The sequence below is a fragment of the Nyctereutes procyonoides genome, unplaced genomic scaffold (genome assembly GCF_905146905.1).
Source record: "Nyctereutes procyonoides isolate TBG_1078 unplaced genomic scaffold, NYPRO_anot_genome, whole genome shotgun sequence".
Classification (NCBI taxonomy): Eukaryota; Metazoa; Chordata; class Mammalia; order Carnivora; family Canidae; genus Nyctereutes; species Nyctereutes procyonoides.
In genome coordinates, this window is record NW_026575052.1 from 17,247,985 (window position 1) to 17,270,687 (window position 22,703).

General features: G+C 45.2%; 1 protein-coding gene across 3 annotated transcripts; it reads right to left on the minus strand.

Moving 5' to 3' along the window:
• Positions 1-967: 967 nt before the first annotated feature.
• Positions 968-22,703, minus strand: AK2 (adenylate kinase 2). Of its 3 annotated transcripts, XM_055332233.1 has the most exons (7): positions 22,530-22,700; positions 12,810-12,935; positions 10,557-10,667; positions 10,334-10,428; positions 5,451-5,523; positions 3,864-4,059; positions 968-1,841 (listed from the first exon to the last, which is right to left on the minus strand). In XM_055332233.1, the coding sequence occupies exons 1-7, from the start codon at positions 22,626-22,628 to the stop codon at positions 1,837-1,839; spliced, it is 705 nt and encodes a 234-aa protein (XP_055188208.1). In that variant the 5' UTR covers positions 22,629-22,700; the 3' UTR covers positions 968-1,836. The 3 variants fall into 3 exon arrangements, with proteins under 3 accessions (XP_055188208.1, XP_055188207.1, XP_055188209.1); XM_055332232.1 differs by lacking the exon at positions 968-1,841 and having other exon boundaries at positions 3,823-4,059; positions 22,530-22,702; XM_055332234.1 differs by lacking the exons at positions 968-1,841; positions 3,864-4,059; positions 10,334-10,428 and having other exon boundaries at positions 5,452-5,523; positions 22,530-22,703.

Sequence of the window (22,703 nt, forward strand, 5' to 3'; positions counted from 1 at the left end):
CAACCATACCATGTGGCGGCCTCCTGGGCTCAGTCCACTAATCTTTCCCCCAGTTTGTTGCATGATGATCAAGGAAGGTAAGAATATTTTCATGGGGCATTTAAATGGCTCAGGGAACAAAAAGATCAGAGCGAGTCAATTGTATCGGCACCTGAAATGACTGTAGAGGTGGGGTTGTGGGGAAGCAGAGGAAGAAGCTGGCTCAAGAAGAGGGATTTAATAAGCTCATGACCACTCTGGATCTCTCCAGAAAAAGAAAGCCCAAAGGATGGCAGTGCTTCCAGCCCAGCTTCCTCTGGTTTCTGGAACAGCAGTCATTTCTCAGAAACTGCACTGGCAGAGGTAGCCTTTCTGAAAAGCCTCAGAGCTTCAGCTTGGCACTTTCACTGAGCAAGAAATGGATTTGCAAAGAAGCAACCAGGAGTGTTAAAGAGACAGCTGAAGAGACAGCCAAAAATCTGGCTAGTGATGAGAAGCACTGGCTTTCTAGGCTGTGGACAGCTGTCCACTCAACAATTATCCAGCCCGGCATGAAGCAGATATTTTTATATATATTTGGATCCAACTAACATTTATCAAGTGTCTGTTTTGTGCCAGGAGCCAAGCACAAAGCTTCTTTTTATAAACTTCATTTAATGCCAACAAGTCTGAGAAGGTGGCATCACACTCCTCTTTTTTCAGACAAGTTAACAGGAGCAGCGTAAATGATTGGCCAGAATTCGTTGCACATCCTCCGCTCCAAGCACAGCGTTGTCTCCACTAAGCAGAGCTGCCTCGTCCTCGGGTGCAAGAAAAGCCTGCCTGCATCTGAGCTGGGGCTCAAGAGGGTGCGGCTCATCTTATGAGCACACATGGGACCACCCTGTTCAGTAACTTCTAGTGACAAGAGGGGCTTCCAAGCCAGATTAATTCAATGCCATTTTTTTTTCTAGCCCAGATCCCCTCAAAAAAATGCCACAACAGGGGATACAAATTTTTAACATACTTTATTGATTTAGGGGCCAAACAAGGCAGCATTTGGTCGGTTAAGAAAGGCACCTCATTGAAAATAATACATCACAGTGCTGACGAGTGATCCCACTCACAGGATTTGAGGATGGAAAGGACAATCTTTGGATGATGTTGCTTAGGACACTTGCTCTTATTAACAAGGGTCCCTTCCCACATCGTGGATGGAAGATGGCAAGAGTGCAGGGATGCTGAGTGGCTGCTGAGAACTGACCCATGAGAACAGGTGGACCAGTACATAATGGTGCATCATTAAGGAGGGAAACCAGCCCCACTTAGCTGAGCCACTGCCTCCATGAACACACCCCTCCCCCTCCAATTTCTTTCCAATGTGGAGACAATCTTTTGATCTCATGGTGCAGGGAACTAGGGCCAGGAGTTGAACTCTCCCTTTTCCAAGCTTTAAGAAGGTCAGGACAACAGTTTGATTTCCTGCATTCTTAGGCTGAAAATCCATGAGACTCTGAGATAAAAACTGAGGTCTTAGGGCATTTGGCTTTAAAAAATATTGTCACCAATCCACAGTGAATGAAACTTGGATCCTTTAGAAACAATACTACACCTCCTTATTTCTATTTACAGCCTCTAATCAGTTTTTTTTTTTAATTAATTTCCCCCTTCCTCTGTACTTTTTCAGACTCCTCTATTATGTATAAAAGAGATGGCCTCACTACCACATTGCTGTTCTTTGTTACTCCTTTTGGATCCTCACCACTCCTCCCTCTCCATCCTCACCGTGACCACCCCTCCTCTCTGCCCAGCACCTAAGAGCAGGGATCACGCCGCGGGGTGATGAGCAGTGGTGCGGTCTCGCCTGGCCTTCTGTTACTAGGCTGAAATAGAGAGGAAACAAGAGAGAACAAAACAGGTTTTTTAAAAACCAAGTAAATATCAGGGAAGGCTGGCATGCATGCCCCAGAAACCAAATGCATCAGACACTGGACATTGCTCCGTCAGGACAAAGAGCTCTCATGCCTGCCTGAGGTTAAGGCTCTGTAATCAAACGAAGCAAAAATCTAAATCCTAACCACTCCCCAGAGGGCATATGCATCCCACATGATCTAGTTTTACCAGCAGCCTGAATAGGCACATGTGAATGTATATGGATGGGTGACAAATATTTGAGCAAGGATCATGCACATACAAGTAGCAAACATTCAAGGACTGCAACTTTGAGGCTGAATGCCTCCAACTGTCCCTAGTGAAAGGGAGGTGACTCTAGGATCTGTGAAGCCACCTTCACCCAGAGAAGCGTTCCAGACCTCTGCAGACACAGCTCATAGTTTTGGTTTCGCTCCTCTTCCTTGAAGTCATGTGCTTCCCAGAAATGCCCCACACCAGACTGGGTTTCCGTTCAGAATGGGTGGAGTTAGTTTACAGGCAGGGAAACAAGGCAGAGCAGAGCTAGCAGACACTCACATGAACCAGACCAAAAGGAAGAAAGATGGCCACATACCCATGCCTAGCTTCCAGGTAGACAGGGGACAAACCCTCTGATAGTTCCACAGACAGCAGGAGACTCAGGTCAGACGGGGACTGGGACTTTAGAGTCCATTGCAGCAAGTCAGCAGATTATGCTGGGGCAGGCAGCATTATTTACTGGGCCTGCCACTGTTTTTTCCAGAGGCCACCGTTTTGCGGCCTCTCCCAACAGTCTTATTAATTCATCTGTTTGCCACAAATCAAACAGCACAGCATGGACCTCAGGAAATGCTTAATAGCTGGGAAGCTGAAGTTAGGAATAAAAGTTGGTTACTGTCATAGGTGATCTTATTTTTGGGTCATCTATTCTTGGGAAGTCTGTGGCTACCACCATAAATAAGGGGTAAAGGACTGGATCTGGAGGGGAGAGAGTCTAGTTTAAAAGAGACACACCCGATTGGGGTTTCATATCCCAGAGAAACTGGGTTTGAGTCAACTCTAATGAAAATGAGGCTAAAAATAGATCACCTCCAAATCACTGTTTTGTTCATACTTGGAAACTGAGGCAAACATTAAAAATGAAAACAAATAAACCTACCCTGGTCTCTTTGGGAAGTGGACTGGCTGCTCTCAGATGACCAGCCTGGATGTTCAGAAGACAGTCTGAATTCAAAAGGACCGTCTACTTGGGTTTAATTCTTTGGCAACAATTTAGTTTTCAAACACACGTCCCAAAAGATCCCTACTTTACAGCACTGTGATGCAGATCACAAAAAATACTACAACTAGCCTGTATCTTTCTATGGTGATACCCTCTCCCAGTCATTTCTGAAATTTGTAACATAAACGCCTTTTTCTTTCCACTTAGGGAAAGGATTAATGATTCCCATCCACACACTGACTCATGTGGCTTTTCACTGTAGGGTAGAAAACAAGTGGAATTCCCTACCACAGCCTGCTGTCAGGAACTTTGGCCCTGCTTGACTTTATATGATCCTGGACTTCTACTCAGCTGCTGGTGATGGAATAAATACCATGAGGTTTTAGAACTGCAGTACCCAGCAGATACAGAAACCCAGATGGAGTTAGGTTATCTTGGCAAAAATAAAAAATAAAATTCAAGAATACGGCTAAAGAAGTATAGCAGTATAGCTGGTATAGCAACCTTGCCTGTACCTTAGAAAGAAGGAAGACCATACATGTACTTAAATCAACACACACACATACACACAGAGATGAGATGAGAGTTGCACACACACTGAAGATACATCAAGCAAGTGCTTTTTTAATCAGTACATCAGATGATATTCTTGCTGGCCTGAGGAAGCTTCCCTCCCCCCGCTCTGCAAATCCCACCCACTCCCTCAACAGGCACAGGAAGAAAGAAATTCCTTTTTGGACCCAACATTAGATAAACATAACCAAGTCTTTACATGTGGCTTTGGAGAAGGCTGCTAGGATGCTGGCAAACACGACGTCGGGGGTCTGGGTGGCGTCAATGACAGAGTGGATCCCTCGTTTCCTGTAGTAGTCCACCAGCGGGGTGGTCTGAGTGTGGTAGGCCTCCAGGCGGATTTTTAAGGCCTTCTCATTATCATCTGACCGTCGGACCAAGGGCTCCCCAGTGATCTGAGAACAGGAAGAGGGCAGTTAAAGCCTGGGACTGTTAGCAAGGTTTCCTTATCTGATGCCAGATGCAGATTTGCAATGCTGTCTGCTCCCAAAGTCCATCAGAAGGAAAGACAAGACTATCTAGATCCCTTCCACTAAAGAACTATAAAGAACTTTGCTACTCCTGGGAAGCTGGTCCCAAGAACAGACCAACCAGTCCAGGGAAGCCGGGGAGCCTGAGGGAGCAAGCGTGAGGAAGGGGGTCTGTGGGAGGAAGATGGGCAAAGCCCTTCTCTCACAGCTTCTGCTCAGGCTGTTCGGTTTCCAAGATGAACACTTCTAGCAACAGAAACAAGAAAGACAGAGGCCCTGGAGATCAGGAGAATACATCAAAATCAGAGATGGATTTGCCATTGTAACCTTAGTCACCAAAGTATTTGGTGTTTTCACTAGGGTGTTGGCCATCAGCGTTCTGAAAGTGGCAAGTAAAGTGAGAAAGAAGTCTGAATGGCAGCATTCCCAAACGTGGGAAATGTGACTAAGCCAACGCGAGGACTTTGAAACCTGTATGACTTGACAAGCTTGTCTTAAGTGACACAGACAAACCCGAGAAATTCTTACTATTGCCTGCATGTTCTAAAACAGATGAAGTAGGGCAGCCCGGGTGGCTCAGCGGTTTGGCGCCACCTTCAGCACCTTCAGCCCAGGGCATGATTCTGGAGACCTGGGATTGAGTCCCACGTCAGGCTCCCTGCATGGAGCCTGCTTCTCCCTCTGCCTGTGTTTCTGCCTCTGTCTCTCTCTCTCGAATAAATAAAAATATTAAAAAAAAAAAAAAAAAACAGACGAAATAGACTAGTTATGGCAAATGTTACAGTGAACATGTACAAGACCCTCCCTTATACATCTGCATGCAATTGAAGACTGTCCTAAAAACTTGGCAACATTAATCTAGCCCAAGGAATCTGAATCTTCAGGACACGGCAGAGTCACTAAAGAGGGGACATTCTTCTGAAGCAGGACCAGTCAACACAGTTCTCTTCATCCCTGTCCTCTCAGCTTGGCTCTGCTTCTGGGCTTCCAAGCAGCCTTCTCCTGAGATTAGTCAACCATTTAAGTCACCATGATGCCACAGAGGGGCTGCTCTGGATGAAAGACAGGTACAAACCGGGCACTGTGAAGTAGCTGGTGCCGGTGCCTACCTCAAAGAAAAACAAGAAACCACCTAGAGAGGTGCTTTCTAGACAGCTGAGCCACAGCCCAGGTGATTAACTAGGACGTGATATTTCTCATGATTAAGTTAATAATGTTGGCAGGAATAAAGGGAAGGTGGAAAGAACAAAGAACAAAAGGGAAGAAAGGAAAAAGGGAAGGAAGAAAAGGAAATTTCAAGTCCTGGGTTTACATACATCATCTTTCATGGGTTCCTTTGGAGGGTTGAACTCCTCGTGGTAGGAACGGCCACTCAGAGGGTGAATCAGCCTGAAAGACAGCAAATAAACAAGAGTCAGGTTGCCTGCAAGTATCCCTGCACCTCAGGGGTCTCCAAGTTGACAAGCAGTGACAGGGGAGCTGGACGTGAGGACTTCCACCCAGCACAGAACCCAGCTATAGGTGTCTTTTGCTTGAGAAAATAACTGGGCTTCCAAAAGGGCTTATACCAGAGGGAGTACGTTTTCTATTTTGACCCAATGTGATAATGAGTGTCTGGCTGCCGCAGCTCGCATAAGTACCTAATTCAAGAACTCAGTGCTGGCCTCACACAGCCATTCATTCTATTCACCCACTCGCTCAACAAACGTTTACTAAGTGCTTAGTCGATTCAGGCCTCACGCTGGATCTGGGGGCTACACAGCAATAAGTCAAGATCCCTGATCACAAGCAGTGATTACTCTAGTGGGAGAGACAAACGTGGAAAACAACTAAAACAAATGTGATCATCCTTTAATAGAGATTTGTGCAACATGTTATGGGGGACAGAGGGCAGAGAAACTAACCCTATTTTCTATCCTAGATTGGTTACAAAACCCAGAGAGGTACAACAGAAAAATATGTCCTGCAGATGCAAATGCTACCAGACAGGGCAGCACTCCTCTGCGATCACATAGATAAAAGGCCACCTAAGCATAGGAGAGCAAAGCAATATGAACACTGGCACCAGGAGAAATGACTTACTCAACAAGTCATGAAGTGCCCAAGAATTAAGCATTTACCTGGTGCTGAAAATGTAGCTAGGTACCACATAGTGCTATACCTCCTTGGGCTGCAAACCTGAGATCCTGACCAGGAGTGGCTACACCATGGAAGCCCAGAAACCTAAGAAGGGAAGACAGCAGGCCAAATACTGCTCAGCAGCCAGAGTCTGTCTGGTTTCCAAATCTGTGCCAACCCAGGCTTTTTTATTTAACTAATGTCTGCTTTCCTCATGAAGGTCTGTTAAACTGGGGCTTCCCAACATTTTTCACCTCTTGGTATGTGTGGAAATATTTATGCAGTACTTGTGCACTTGCTCTGCTGGAATAACCCAGGCTTACCCAGCTGCTCTGGTGGCTCAGGGGATCAGTATCTCAGCACATCAGTTGGGAAAGTACAGGTCAGACTACCAAAGCCTGAGCAGGGGTGCCTGGGTCGCTCAGTCAGTTGAGCATCTGGCTCTTGGTTTCAGCTCAGGTCATGATCTCATGATCGTGAGATCGAGCCCCTTATTGGACTCCATGCTCGGTGCAGAGTCTGTTTGAGATTCTCTCTTTCTCTCCCTCTGTTCTCTCTCTCTCAACAGCACACTTTTGAGGGGCCAAGTGGTCCCTTTATAGCATTGGTGGGAGCAAGGTGATAGCTGAGTAAAATAAGCTATACTGAGTGGCCTGTGCCTGTTACATGACAGGTTAGGATCTCTTTTATTTGAGTTGCTGGAGAGGTTCCTCTGGTGCCTCCATTGGGGAATGGCACCCACCAGGAGACTCAGGGAGAGGCTGTTAGGCTCAGCTACACCTTTCCCTTTGTGAAGGGCTGCGAGCATGAGACATGGACCATGATTCTTCACCTTCTGGAGAGCACAAGGCACACAGCAGCCAGGCTGCAGCAGACATGACTCTTTCCTTTCCACATCCCTCTATCTCTTGCTTCCTGATTCCCTCAGCCCTCCAGTCACATACAATGTACTGCTTCTTCCCCACTCACAGACTCCGTTTTAAGAGGAATGCAAAGCTCATTTCCTAGAAAGGAAATTAAAGAAAGTCCAAGATCCAAGTTTTCAAAGTGGGATTGGTCTCAGTACCAACCAAAATAGCTGTAAGAGACACTAAGCCTGACCTAGCAGTGGAGGTAGTGATGTAGGGGCATCAAGCCTGGGATTCTAGAGCCACTGCTGTTGTTTTGAGCATGACACTCAGATGCCTGTTGTCTCATCCACAAAGTGGGGATGGCTTGAGACATTAGGACAGTCAACTGGTAGGATAATTAGGATATCAGAGAGCCAACACTGAAAAAGTTAAAACCAACAACCACCAACCATACATATTCAAGACATAAAGTAATGACTCATAATATCGTCAGAAATGAGATCAGAGCTAATCAAAAAGATATTTACAGTGGGGTTTTATCATGTCAGATTTAAGTACAATCCATATTAAACCAACTAGTTCCTGCCTCTTTTTCTTCCAACCATTAGTCTAGTGGACTAGGAGACGAAAAGTGGGCTCTTGGTGCTAGTACTATCACTGATCCATAGAGTGAACCTGAAAAAAACAGCTTCACCAGTTTGATGTGCCCTGTTTTCTCCTCTGCAAGGGAGGAGGGTCACACTACACCACTCACTCTCACACCCAGAGACTGAGTCTTCTGCATCCTCTACAACAATCCTGTGGTTTGCTCTTCAGAATCTCTCTGTTCCCCACCAGCCAATCCCAGTTAAAAGCCTCCACAGCTCCACATGGGGATCACAATCAGGCTCCTAGGTGGGTTCTTATCTGTTTCTCCTTTCCCCTAATTTAGCCTGTATGCCAGGGCCAAACTAATGTTCTTAGAATGTTTCTGCCATTAACACTTCATGGCTTACGAACATCCCAGAACTCCTGACACGTCTACCCTCTTTACCTTGGCAAACCTCCCCCAGCCAAGCTCCCATCTGACCGTCTACCACCCAGTCCCCCAGAACACTCCTCTGACTCTGGACATTCTGCCACCAGCCCCAGCTAGAGGCCTTCTCCCAGCCTATACTCATTGCCAACTCTAACCCCTTGCTGGAGAGCCTCCCTGAAATCCTCTCCATCCAGGAAGGCCATGTTTGACATTATACCTCTCCTAGGCAGCCTTCCTTTCTTGCTCCTAGGCTCGCTCCTTAGGACTACCAACTGCGCTAACCAGCCCAGGTTTCTTGTATGGCCTATAGACTTTCTGAGGTCAGAGATGGGCATATTGCTTTTCTGTACCCTCTCCTGGTCCCCTGCCTGAGTCTAGTGCTGTGCTGGGCACTGAGGAACATGGGCTGATTGAAGCAAAGGCCCCCAGGGTCAACTAGTACAGTTAACATCTGCTTTGTACATCAGGGACCCCAGCCCTGTGCCTTCCCACCAATCTTACCACTTCTTGGCCTGCCTCAACTTTGTCTACTCTGTCAGTGGGGACACAAAAATAAAACCCAAAAGTTCCTGCATTGAAGGTGCCTATGAAATACCTGGAAACATGAAACCTGGACATTTGGACAAAAAATTAATATAAGGTGGATCCCACAGTATCCAATATAGCCTCTCAGGAAAATACCTGTAACACTCATTGCTGTCTGTTTACATGTCTACCTTCCCCCTTAAAGAGACAGACTGCAGACCCATGGAAAAAATGTGCAACCTCAAGAAGAAATCAATGTAATTAAATTTACAACAAGAAAACATTTTCCCTCTAATTAAATCCAAAAGTCTACAGGTACTATTATGATCACGGCATCAATTTAACAGCAGACAACTAGAAAAAAACACAACTGTACCACAATAAGGGGACGAGTAAGTAAATGATGGTTCGTCTACTGTGAAATACAGTGCAGCAATTAAAAATAATAGTCATGGATGTCTGGTTCAAGCTGGTAGGCTGACCACCTTCCCGGACTCCATTAAAATGACTAAGGGATATAAAAGCCATAGCCCACAATAAAGATGAGAATGCGAGGTCTATAAGAGGCTGAGAGCTTCCCACATATTTCTGGAAGGCACAAAGCAGATGGCAGAGTGGACAGTGAAATAGGGTAGAGGTAGCCTAAAGCAGTGGACCTTTCAGAGCAAACTCAATCAGAAACAAAAGCATTTCTGTGTTCAGTGGTGACTACTATAGAAAAACAAGTACTTCTAAGATTTTATTTATTTATTTACTTAAAATAAACTCTACACGCAGCGTGGGGCTCCAGCCTACAATCCTGAGATCAAGAATTCCATGTTTCGCTGAGCCAGCCAGGTGCTTAAAGAAACACTTACTTTATTTTTTTTTAAAGCTTTATTTACTTGAAAGAGAGTAAGAGTGAGAGTGAAGGAGCACACACGAGCATGTCCTGAGGTGCGGGCGAAGGGTAGAGGAAGAGGAAGAGGGAGAAAGACTCTGAAGCAGACTCCGAGCTGAGCACGGGGCCCAACACAGGGCTCGATCTCACAACCCTGATCACAACCTGAGCCAAAATCAAGAGTTGGACACTTAATCAACTTAGCCACCCAGCGGCCCTGAAACAAGCACTGGAAAATGAAACATGCAACAAAGCAATAGTGGGTTTTGCAGAGGTGGCTGTACCATGAGCAAAATTTTCCTCCATTTTCTAAACTTTGTGTAGGTGGTCATATTATTTTCACAACTAATACAAAAGGAACAGCAAGTTATGGAACTCCAAGTGAAACCAGATTTCAGGGCACTGAAATAGAGATAACCACATAAGGAATGTAATCTTTCTGAAGTCCCTACTGTAAGTGAGGCTCTGAACTAGGAACTGCATGGTATCCAAAATGTTGCACAGTTCCTTGAAGCAGGTCTTATTAACCCCACTCTACAGAGGAGGAACTGACCTTGGAGAGGCTAAGAAACTTGCCTAGGGTCAGAGTTAAAAGGTGACAGGGCAGAGATGCTGACTGACTTCAAATCTCTTGCTCTTCTTTCCACACATCCCCATCCCATGTCACCACTTCAGTGGATGTCACCAAACCAGATAAACCCATGTTCATATGGTACTCAGCTGCTCGCCTGGGATTGGGCAAGGGCAGCTCTGCTGGTCTGATAAAGCTCTGAGGTCGCAGGACCAGAAGGGACAGAGGACAAATACCTTCCTGTGATTCTTCGGATCAGCAGAGAGTCTGGGATGCTGAATTCAATCACAGAGTCAAGCTTCTCTTTCCTCTTCTCCATGAGGTCATCAAGCTGTAAGAGAGTATGTGGCTCACCTAAGCTACCAGAACTTGATCAGAGCCATTTCCCTGAAAGGAATTTAGATATAAAGGTCCAAGAGTTCATTTCCACGCATCGGTGAAACAAATGGAGGCACCCACCATTTCTGCCTGCCTCACAGTCCGAGGGAAGCCATCTAGAAGAAAACCATTCTTGCATTGAGGGGTCTCCAAATTCTTCTCAATGAGCTCCACTACCATTTCATCACTCACCTGGAAGTGAAGGAACAAGACAGCCTTGGAATTAAATCTGTTAATTAGTTGACAGCCCAACTCCAGGGCCACAAATTTGTGTCTGTATAACCTGATTAACAGCATGTTTTCCTGACCCCAAAGAAGCAAATATCAGAGCAAATGTGGAATGGCTCCACCTTCCAAAGAAAATTCAGTTTCATGATTTTTGTGTTTGCCATATATGTGTTCTCTTCCCTTGAGATTCTCTTGTGTCCCAACAATGTGGCTGAGGGAAAAGGATCCACTGCCTGTTACTTGGACAGGAGGCTTCCATGTCTTAGATACTGAGGTCCTCTCCAGCCATTAGTTAGAATCCTTTTCATCAGATAACAGCTCATCAGCAAGCAGCTGTCAAGACAAGGAAGGTGATGGCTTCTCTCTGAGAGATCACTGAGAAGGGCTCCACGGGAGAATAGGGGTTGACCAAAATGCAGAAAGGCACCAATTTTCCCTGTTTCACAATTTGCATTAGGCCAACAATAAAGTGGCCCAGGCCACCCTGGACGTGAGGTAAGAGACAAGGTCATCGAATTGGCAAGACTGGGTCAGAACCAAGGAAATGAGGCACCAGCCCAACATACCTCTTAACCTCTCTCAAAGCCCCAATGAGGACCCAACCCAGCTTTCCAAAACTGGTTTTCCTCCTGAGCTTTCATAGAAACAGCAGTTCCCTACCAGTACAACAGTGAAGGCTGCTAACATCTTATCTCCTAGGACTGGCTGTGAACTTGGGGACAAAGTACAAGCTCTGTGACGAAGTAAAGGCTGGAGATAAGCAATCTCATGGCCATATCCCAATTTTTTTCTCAGCACAAGATCTTCTGCCAAGACCCAAAGTCCAAAATATCTAGTTTTCTGGTTTAGCTCGAGGTCTCACAAACATGAAGGGAAAACTAGAGGTAAAGGGGCAGGTGGGTGGGCAGGGGTACCACTGATGTAGCTACGGAATCTCAAACCCTGCCAGGAGGTAACCTGGAGATAAAGGCAGAGCCCAGTGCCTTCCCCAACCAATACTCTAAAAGAGAAGATCAGAGGGCCAAGCACAAAATGACTTCTGAAAGAGATTCCCAGATGATAAATATACCTTTTTATCCTCCCCTTCCCCCCAAATAATAAATCTGATCATCTTCATGTATGAACATAAAATAAGGAAAATGTTAAGGAAGAAAGTGGTTTGTAACTTTTTAAGTACTTATGGTGTGTCTTTTTGCTCATCAATATTCTATATTATACATTGTTATAATTATAAACAATTATAACCATTGTTTCTGTAGTTTAATTAAAATTATTTCTTGGTGTTCTAGCTTACTAAAATGCCTGAAGGTGATTCTCAGAGGCCAAGTCCCAGAATAACTCAGTTACAACTAAAATCTGGCACTAACCAAAGAAGATTTAGTAGTTAATAGAACATAATCATCCAATTAGATCAATTGGACTAATAATGTAAGAAAATGCTATTATATCCCCCAAATAGGAGAAATTACTTTTGTCAATTGCCAGTAACTCCACTGTTAGAGATACAGAACACAGAGCCACAAAAATAGAGTTAAAACACCCTGTGGTTTCCTGCATTCTCTCTTGGATAATCCTTGAGTTCTAGCCCAGGGATGGCAGTTTCATTTTTGGCTCTAAAAATTGGGCATGTTACAAAATGCATCAGCACAAAGGAACCTCAAGTATATTGTGAATAGAGGCACCTACCTGCATGCGACTATTAAACTTAGGGTCGTGAGTTCTAGCCCCACATTGGAAGTGGAGCCTACTTGAAATAAAATAAAATAATTTTTTTTAAAAAAAGGAATACTGTAAATAAAATAAATGCCACACATTCAGAACGAACCACATAACCTACTACTCTAGAGGTTCATGTAATGTGTAAGTTTGTTAGAACATCCCTCAGCACAGGGCTGTCCGACAGAATTTTCTACAATAATGGAAAGATTCTAAACCTGTGCTGGCTAACAAATTCTTGAAATGTGGCAAGTGAGACTGAGTGACTGATTCTCAAGTAAATTAAATCGGAAGTAATTTCTATGGTTCCATGTGGCCAGGGGCTACCAAATAAGGCAGTGCCGATAGAGACTCAGGAATACCCACATTCACTGGTACCACCAAACCTACCAATTTCCCAGCATCCATAGTGGCCTTCAGCTTTTTCCCCAGTTCTGAGCCAGAAGCCACCATGGCCCTCAGCATGTCCCCCGTAGCCAAATGGCAGACACAGAAGTTTTCAGCCAATTTGGGCGCCTGTGGAGGGGAAGAGGAAAATCAAGACAGTTAACACTGAATGCCCGGGCATCAGACGGCCTGGGTGTGAACCTGGCCCTCGCACTCACTGGCTGTGTGAACTTCAGCAAGTGCCAATTTCCTTACCTGTAATAGGGATTAAAGTAACTTATATTATTTTTAAAAATATTTTATTTATTTATTCATGAGAGACATAGAGAGGCAGAGACATAGGCAGAGGGAGAAGCAGGTTCCCTGCAGGGACTCCAATGCAGGACTTGATCCCTGGATCCTGAGATCATGCCCTGAGCCAAAGGCAGATGCTCAACCACTGAGCCACCCAGGCATCCCTCTTTTTTTTTTTTTTTTAAAGATTTTATTTATTTATTTGAGAGAGAGAACGCATACACAGGTGGACAGAGCAGCAGGCAGAGGGAGAAACGAGCCAGCCCTATGCAGGGCTCAATCATAGGACCCCAAGATCATGACCTGAGCCAAAGGCAGACTCAACTGACTGAGCCATCCAGATGCCTCTAAAGTACCTTATGTTCTAATGTAGAATGATTAGCGGGTTACAGTAAGCATTATTATGACAAAATACATATAAAGCACTGAAAACCGCACCTAGCACACAGGAAGTGGTCATAAATATTCGCTATTATCACTACTTTCACTTGACACACACTAGTGACACAAAAGCCTCAGTTTATAAACGGGAAGAGTCAAAATACCAGTATTGGTACTTCACATCGTCGCTGCAAAGTTTATTTTTATTCATTTAAAATTTTTATTTTTAAGTAATCTCTACACCCAGCCTAGGGCTCAAACTTATGACCCTGAGATCAAGAGTCGTATACTGTACTGAGCCGGCCAGGAGCCCTGGCTCCTGTGAAGTTTAAATGAGTTCATGTATATAAAGCACTCAGCATGATGCCTGACATATAATGTGTTGAATGAGTATTTCCCAAAGAATGAATGTGTCTGTCAAGTCCTGTGGCCACTGGCATGGGAGATAGCTGGGGCCAGGTGAAGAATTCTGGTTTCCCCCAGGCACACCTGGTTCTTCCCCCTATCCTCTCAGAGGCTCAGTTTCCTTGCCTGTTTATTTTTTTATTTTTATTTTTTAAAGGTTTCTTTTTTTTTAATTTTTATTTATTTATGATAGTCACAGAGAGAGAGAGAGAGAGAGAGGCAGAGACATAGGCAGAGGGAGAAGCAGGCTCCGGGATGCCCAACGTGGGATTCGATCCCGGGTCTCCAGGATTGCGCCCTGGGCCAAAGGCAGGCACTAAACCGCTGCGCCACCCAGGGATCCTTCCTTGCCTGTTTAAAATGAAGGCAAAAAGGCTCCATCTTAGAAAGTAGCTCTGAGGATCAGACAGGATACATAAAAAGAGCATTTGGCTAACAGTATATACTTACTTAGTTTTAGGAGGCAGTATAGCCTTTTGGTTAACACATGGGCTTCAGAGTCAAAATTCCTGGGTTCCAGACACCGATGACTAGATATGTGACTTGAGAAAAATCGTATAACCTTACCATGTTTCAAATTTCCTCTAAGTCAAATGGAAACAGTAACAGTACCTCCATCACTGGGTTGATAGGATCAAATGGAGTTGACATATATACACAGGGACAGGCGCATAGTAAATATTCTATGAACATCAGCTGTACTATAACCCCTGCCCTAATTCCATGTTCATTCATAGAGAAAGAAAAAACTGATGCCTCTTCCAAGAACTGTGCTGGGAGCCAGAAAGAGACACGGATCCTGTCCTCTACAGGTTCCCAGTTTGGTGGACAAAATAGCAGAATAAAGACTAGAAGAGGAAGAAACTCTGGACAGCTCAACAGTGGTTTTGTAGTGGCAAAACCCCTGGAAGAGTTCACAAGGAACAGAATCAGTTTAAAAAGCTTAGCATCCTGGTTCAATTGTTTCATAAAATAAGTAGGGTTGGTTGGATTTTTATTCAAACCAGTGCATTGGGAGTTTTCTTAGTTGCACACAGAAAAGCAAAAATAGATTTAACTCATTGTAGCAAATTCTAGTTTGTGATTCATGGACTGATTCAGTTCAAGCAAAGACCTCACTCAACAGCAAAATGGAATTTAGATGAAGGAGGCATTAAAAACTGCACTTTGGAAAACCAATGAAGGCTGGACTCTCTGGCAGTGGAAAACCTTCTGGTCTTCCAGGCTGTCATGGTGGCCACATACCCAAAGAACTGAGCTTTTCTGTCAGTCTTTCTCCTTGGTTGTTGAAGCTGACTTGGGTGAAAATTTTGGAGATTAGGATTATTCAAGGTGGAAGACTGATCAAAACACCAGAGAGCTGTTACCACAGAACCTAACTTTCTATTTTTTATCACCCCCGAATTGCAGGATTCTTTTATGCTGCTCCTAATGATTGGATTCCACAGCTGGGTGTAAGAACACTCCACTAGGGGGGTGCCTGGGTGGCTCAGCCAGTTAAGTGTCTGCCTTCGGCTGAGGTCATGATCCAGGGTCCTGGGACTGAGCCCAAGTCAGGCTTCCTGCTCAATGAGGAGTCTGCTTCTAGCCTCTCACTCTCCCTCTGTGTTCTCTCTTTCTCTTCTCAATAAATAAAATTTAAAAAAAAAAAAAAAGAACATTTCAGTAGGGAAGGCATGGCAAAGCAGAATAACTCCTTCATTCTCTACTGGCTGCATGGAAGTCAATGTGGTGGGTTGTAAAGAGCATGGACTTTGGAGTCCCACAGATTTACACAGGGATCCTGGCTAAGGCTTAACAGCTTTGTGACCCTGGGCCAGTTACTTCACTTCTCAGCATCTGTTTCCTCACCAAAAGGGGATGTCTACTTCATTGGGCTATTGTAAGGATAAAATAAAATAAGTACCCAAAACATTAAGACACACAGTAGGCAATTAATTAAGACCTCCTTCCATGGTCTTTCTCTTTTGCATTACAAACTACAGAAGCAGCCTGATGAAATAACTTTATTATACTCCCCTCATATTTCTTTTTTTTTTTTTTTTTAATTTATGATAGTCACAGAGAGAGAGAGAGAGAGAGGCAGAGACACAGGCAGAGGGAGAAGCAGGCTCCATGCACCGGGAGCCCGATGTGGGATTCGATCCTGGGTCTCCAGGATCGTGCCCTGGGCCAAAGGCAGGCGCCAAACCGCTGCGCCACCCAGGGATCCCTCCCCTCATATTTCAAGCTTATATTTAGACCATTGCTTCTACTCCAAGTCACCTGGGGGTGCTGTAAAATGCAGATTCTGATCCCACAGGTTAGGGCCTGAGCAACTGCATTTTTAACAAGCTTGCAGGCCTGGCTGTGCTGTTGGCCCCTGGACCGTACTCTTGGTGCTGAGGCCCTGAGTCACTTGGGTCTCACTGGCCATGGACCAGGAAATAGGCTCATCACTTCTGTGAGAACCCTATGGGATAGGGGGCAGGCTTTGGCGAGGCATAGGTAAGAATGGCTAAAACCACTAGAGAGGCAGCATGGTGGGTTTAATGTTCTCAGTCTTCAGTATATTATCACCATCCTCTGGGGCACACTAAAAATACAAAGCCAGGCCTTGCCCTTAAAGTTTATGACTGAGTGCTTGTCAGGCAGCACCCTGGGATTCTGATATACAGTTTGTGAAGTCTTGGGGTAGCGCTGCAATATTGGCTTTTTGGTGGTACAGATCTGGGCTGGAAACTGGGACCTACAATTTACTCACTGTATCTCCCTGAACAAGTTATGCAGCCTTCTTAAGGCCTCAGTGTCTTCATCACTGGAGAACAGAAAATAATGTCTATTTTCAGAGTTTTATTTTGGGGATTTAATAAAACTATGTATACAAAAGCATTCAGCATAGTGCCTGGCATCTAGAGAAATAAAGGGAAACTATTAGGTGTTGAAATTTGATTTAATCTCGTGTTTTCTCACCTTGACTTTATCTCTCTGCCTCCACTCTTTCCCACTCTCATGTCCCATGTTCCTATATATGTAGCAGGAATCATCTCCTAAAATACTGTTGGGTGCACCCCCTACCCCACCCCCAAAGCGTGTGCACACTCCCCACCCCCCACATTCAGAAGCCTTCCATGTGTCCTCAGTGTAATAGGGGAGAAGTCCAAATACCTAAGTCTAGCATTCAGAGTCCTCCACAATAAACTTCTTACACTTCCCAAGCTCTTTAAATTTACTTCTATAAGTCCACTATCTGGATGCTTCGCACCACTGCAAACAGTGGCTCTATGTATGATTCCCAAACACATAAGCATCTCTGAGGACCTTGGCTCCTCTCCCTTCCCTCCGATGGTCTAAACTCAACCTTTCACAGTAAGCAAATTCTAAGCATATCTCTCCCCAAATATCCCTTCTTTCTCTGATAAGGATTCATTTGACTTGGAGTGTTTGCAACATGCCAAGCAATTTTACCATGCACTGTTTTACTGTATTTAGTATGCATAATATAAAACAAATCCATGAGTAGGAACTATTTTTATCTGTATTTTATAAATGAAATTCAGAGGCTAAATTAAATTGCCCAAGATCACATAGCTAGTAGTAACAGCAGAGCTGGCAAGCCCTAGTTCTTATCCATGACATTATATGGCCTTTTAAAAAAACAACCCGTAGAGCCTTAGTGGCTGTCCTTGGAGAAATGTGTGTGTGTGTGTGTGTGTGTGTGTGTGTGTGTGTGTCTGGAAGAGAACACAAGGACTTCACCAAGCTGACAATATTCTGTTTCTTGATATGGATAGAAGCTACACAAATGCAATTGTGAAAATTCACATTGTGAATCACATTGTGAAAATTCATCAAGCTGCTCACTTATGATATTTGTACCTTTCTCCATGTATATTATACCTCAGTAAAAAGCTTTTTAGGGATGCCTGGGTAGCTGAGTGGTTGAGCATCTACCCTTTGGCTCAGGTCATGATCCAGGGGTCCTGGGATTGAGTCCCACATCAGGCTCCCCACAGGGAGCCTGCTTCTTCCTCTGCCTAATGTCTCTGCCTCTCTCTGTGCGTCTCTCATGAATAAATAAAATCTTAAAAAAAAAAAGTTTTTTCAAAAGCACAGGAACCCATGTTTAAATGTCAGCTCTGCCTCTTGCCATAAAACCTTAGGCCAGTGATTTTTTTGAGACAATTTTCTCACCTATAAATTGGGGATAATATTGCCAACATTACTGGCTGGGCGTGAAGAATGGAATACTCTTGACGAATTATAGTTCTTTTTTTTTTACTTTTTTTTGTTTTATTTATTTATGATAGGCACACAGTGAGAGAGAGAGAGGCAGAGACACAGGCAGAGGGAGAAGCAGGCTCCATGCACCGGGAGCCTGACGTGGGATTCGATCCAGGTCTCCAGGATCGCGCCCTGGGCCAAAGGCAGGTGCCAAACCGCTGCGCCACCCAGGGATCCCCGAATTATAGTTCTTATTCTAACCCCTAGCATTTGTCAGAGTCACTCACCTGACACTTCCCACATGGTACTTTGCACTGGTATGTACTATGTGCATGCATATTCATTTCTGCCTCTACACCTAGACTAGTATCACTGGTCTAAGATGGTGACTCTGCTCAGGAATCAGTCATGAGTTCAAATTCCGCCTTTGTTATTTCCTTATGTATATCCAGGGGCAAGATATAGCTTCTGGGCCTCAGTTTATCAGTAAAAAGGCATGGATAATAGGATCCACCTCTTAGGGTTGTAGGGTTAAATCAGATGACATGTAAAATTTTCGACTAGGGGCCTGTTGCATAACTAAGCAAAGGGTGATTGTTATATTATACCCTCTTGAGGGCAACAGCTGCTCTCTGCATGTCTAACACCAAAACTATAAAACACAACATGCATAGGGTAGGGGAAAAATCTCTTTATTTATTATTTTTAAAAGATTTTATTTATTTATTCATGAGAGACACACACACAGAGAAAAGGCAGAAGCACAGGCAGAGGGAGAAGCAGGCTCCATGCAGGGAGCCCGACGTCACGCCCTGGGCTGAAGGTGGGCGCTAAACCACTGAGCCACCGGACAGCTAAGGCTGCCCAGAAAAATCTAACCCAGAGTAGGAGATAGCAACAGAAAGAGGAGGGGGCTTTGGAGCCATTCAGATGCAGGATCTGCCAATTACTTGCTATGTAAACTAGAGAACAGGCCCTTTGAACTTCAATTTCTTCAACTGTAAAAAGGGGAAGAGTATGGGACTCACAAAAGTGTTTGTCACTGCATTGACACAGCTAATGGAGGCTGACCTGCAAGATGAAGAACTGGTATAAGCTGGACACATGGAAAAAACTGAACAGGGCTGGCAGAGAAAATAGGAAACACAACTTGGTCATGATATCTGGGAGCTGCTTCAAAATAACCTGTGAAGGGAGAGTGGATGGGGAAGGAATGGCCACCAGCTAATGGTTGTGAGGGCTAGATAATGGGTACACAGAGATCAGTTTTCTTTTGTATTCAAACTTGGGGCATCTGGGTGGTTCAGTCAGTTAAACCAATTCTTGATTTTGGCTCAGGGCGATCTCAGAGTGGTGAGACTGAGCCTCATGTTGGGCTCTGTACTAGGCATGGAACCCATATAAGATTCTCTCTGGGCAGCCCTGGTGGCGCAGCCTGGGGTGTGATCCTGGAGACCCGGGATCGAGTCCCACATCAGGCTCCCTGCATGGAGCCTGCTTCTCCCTCTGCCTCTCTCTCTGTCTCTATGAATAAATAAATAAAATCTTTAAAAAAAAAAAAAAAGATTCTCTCTCTCCCTCTGCTTCCCTCCCCCCCACTGCCCCCACTCTCAAGTGCTCTCTCTCTCTCTCTCTAAAAAAAAACAAAACAAAAACCACAAACTCTTCATAAAAAAGTCAGGGGGTGCCTGGGTGGTTCAGTTGGTTAAGCGTCTGCCTTTGGCTCAGGTTGTGATCCTAGGATCCTGGTATCCAGCCCAAGTTAGGCTCCCTGCTCAGCGGGGAGTCTGCTTCTGCTTCTCCCTCTGCGCCGCCCCCCTTTGTGCTGTCTCACTTGCTCCCTCTCTCAAAATAAATAAAATCTTTAAAAAAATAATAGGTAGTGGTGCCTGGCTGGTTCAGTCAGTGGAGCTGCGACTCTAGATCTTTGAGTTCAAGCCCCATGTTGGGAGTGGAACCTAGTTAACTAAAAAGTAAACAAATATTTTTTTTAAAAAAGGGACACTTGGTGGCTCAGCAATTTAGCACCTGCCTTCGGCCCCGGGCGTGATCCTGGAGTCCCAGGATTGAGTCCCAAGTCAGGCTCCCTGCATGGAGCCTGCTTCTCCCTCTGCCTGTGTCTCTGCCTCTCTCTCTGTCTTTCTCATGAATAAATAAATAAAATCTTAAAAAAAAAAAAGTTAGGATGTGTTTGCAGATTAATTGCTGCTGGAAGCTGCTGCTTTCCAACCTTTGATTAATGAACACTGCTGTTTTTTTTCAACTCCACAAAACTACAACCACCAGTATTCCTACTGTCCCACTTAATGAAAAGGTACATATAAGTTAAAAGACTTGTGTTTCCTCAACTCCCAATTACATCTCCTCCACTTCCACAAAGTGTTTTCTGACCAACACCCACCATACATACACCCTTATAAATCAGCTCATAAGTATAATTTCCTTCAAAACTTCCTGAATACATCACCCTTTACACTGAAATATATCCGAGTTGGGGGGAGGAGAAATGTGTAAGATGAAAAGAAGTCAATAATTACTGAACACCTATGATGTGCCAGGTTGTCATCTAGGTACATAGGGTTACTTTACACATATATATGACACAATCTTCCAATATCCTTGTCAGCTTTTGGCCTACACGAGTAAGGACCTTATCAGTTTTGTTCACTTCTCTATCTCCAGTGTTCGGTACTCATGAAATGTTGAATAAGTAAGGTAGGTATTATCACCATTTTTCAAGCGAAGACATTAAGGCTTAGAAGTTACACAGCTCGCTAGACCATAAAGCCCTGCCTCAGCACTGGGACAGATTGTTCATTATACAACTAATGGAATTATTAACTTCCGTATGAACTAAGAAAAAATAATTGACGCATCTGAGCTACTCTGTTTATACTCAGTCACTCACAGCAAAAGTCCGCAGAGTCTGGGTTTAAACATTCCTAGGCTGCAGTTTCCCTAATAACAGAGAGTGGTAGCAACAAGAGACTTCAAAGTTACTGAGGTCAAGTGTATTAGGTGAGTTCCAAGGATGAATCAGCTCCAGCTATAGAGAGAAAAGGGAAAGTGGTCGTTCTTGACCTAGTGCCCAGAGCCAAAAAGCAATTATCACAGGAATGAGCTGAATCTCCCAGACTTCCCTTGTCATCATCCACATTATTCTGTGTCCTTCATCCATTTCCAACCCCATCAAGTCCAAGTGATGTGCTGGGTGCCAGAGGGGTCCCAAGAATGAGTAAGACAAGATCTTTTCCAGAGCTAGAAAAGTGGGCGGGCACAAAGCAGTCCCTAAAACACCGTTCACTTAGGCACTCAGACTTGCAAGAATTCCCTCTTTATTTACTTATTTAAAGATTTTATTTATTTACTTGACACACACACACACACAGGGAAAGCACAAGCAGAGAGTGGCTGGCAGAAGGAGAGGGGGAAGCAAACTCCCCACTGAGCAGGGAGCCCAATGCAAGATTCGATCCCAGGACCCCAGAATCATGACCTAAGCCCAAGGCAGATGCTCAACAGACTGAGCCACCCAGGTGTCCCCGAATTCCCTCTTTAGAACCTAACAACCAACAAGAACCTGTGACCCGGGAGGCAATGCCAAACCTAATGCAGGAAGGGTACACTGATAACCCAAACCTATGGGCCTCCATTTTCAAAATGAGATCATAGATCCCAACTCTGATCTATGGGTCCATTACAGCACAGAACCAAGTGAGACCCCAAGGTCTGCTAAGGTAGAAGGTAACTTTAGACTCCAAACTCCTGGAGCCCCATGGCTCCTGAGGTTCCAGACTGGATGAAGTCAATTTCGCTGTCTTCAAAAAGCAACTGACCTCTCTGGGCCTGTTTCCTCACCTGTATGTTGAGGTACCCTCTCCCATTCCCCCAACTTAACTGGCTCAGGCAGGTCATGCCTCATTTCTCTTAGTACTTCTCTCATGAGCACATGTCAGCTCCCCCCGCCCCACGTGCTGGAGATGCTCCTCCACCTTCAGTCATTAATCCTAAGAAGCAAGGTTGCCCTACCCTGAATGCCTGGCACATAGCCCTGAACAATCCACTTCCACATTGCAGGGAATCTGGGGTCCCTGGCTCCACTCAGGCTGTAATCTAGATGCCTCAACCGAAGGCTCACCCCACCGCTCAAACCCTCTCAGTTTTTAACCCCTTAAGGGATCTAAATCAGTCCTCCCATTCCCCCCAACACGACACCTCAAACCTAGATCCCTCCAGAACTCTAATGCTACCTCAGGCTTCCCCCGACCTCCAATCGCACCCTCTCGCAAACGCCTTACCAGAATCCCAGACGCCGGCCAGGACCCCCACACCCTCCCCAGGCCTGAGCCCACGGTCCCGCTCCAGGGCGATCGGGACCTCCGGCCGTCCTGACCTTGGGATTCCACAGGCTCCGCCGCCGAGCCCGGCCCCGCAGCTCACCTGGGTACCCTTGCCCGCCCCGGGAGGCCCCAGCAGCACAGCCCGGATGCCTTTAGGACTCTCTGGGGCCGGTTCCGGCGCGGGGACGTTGGGAGCCATGGCCGCCAAGCCTCTCGCCGCTCAACCGGGCCAGCGCACACACACACCTCGCAGGTCCAGCGCTTCCAGCCTAGC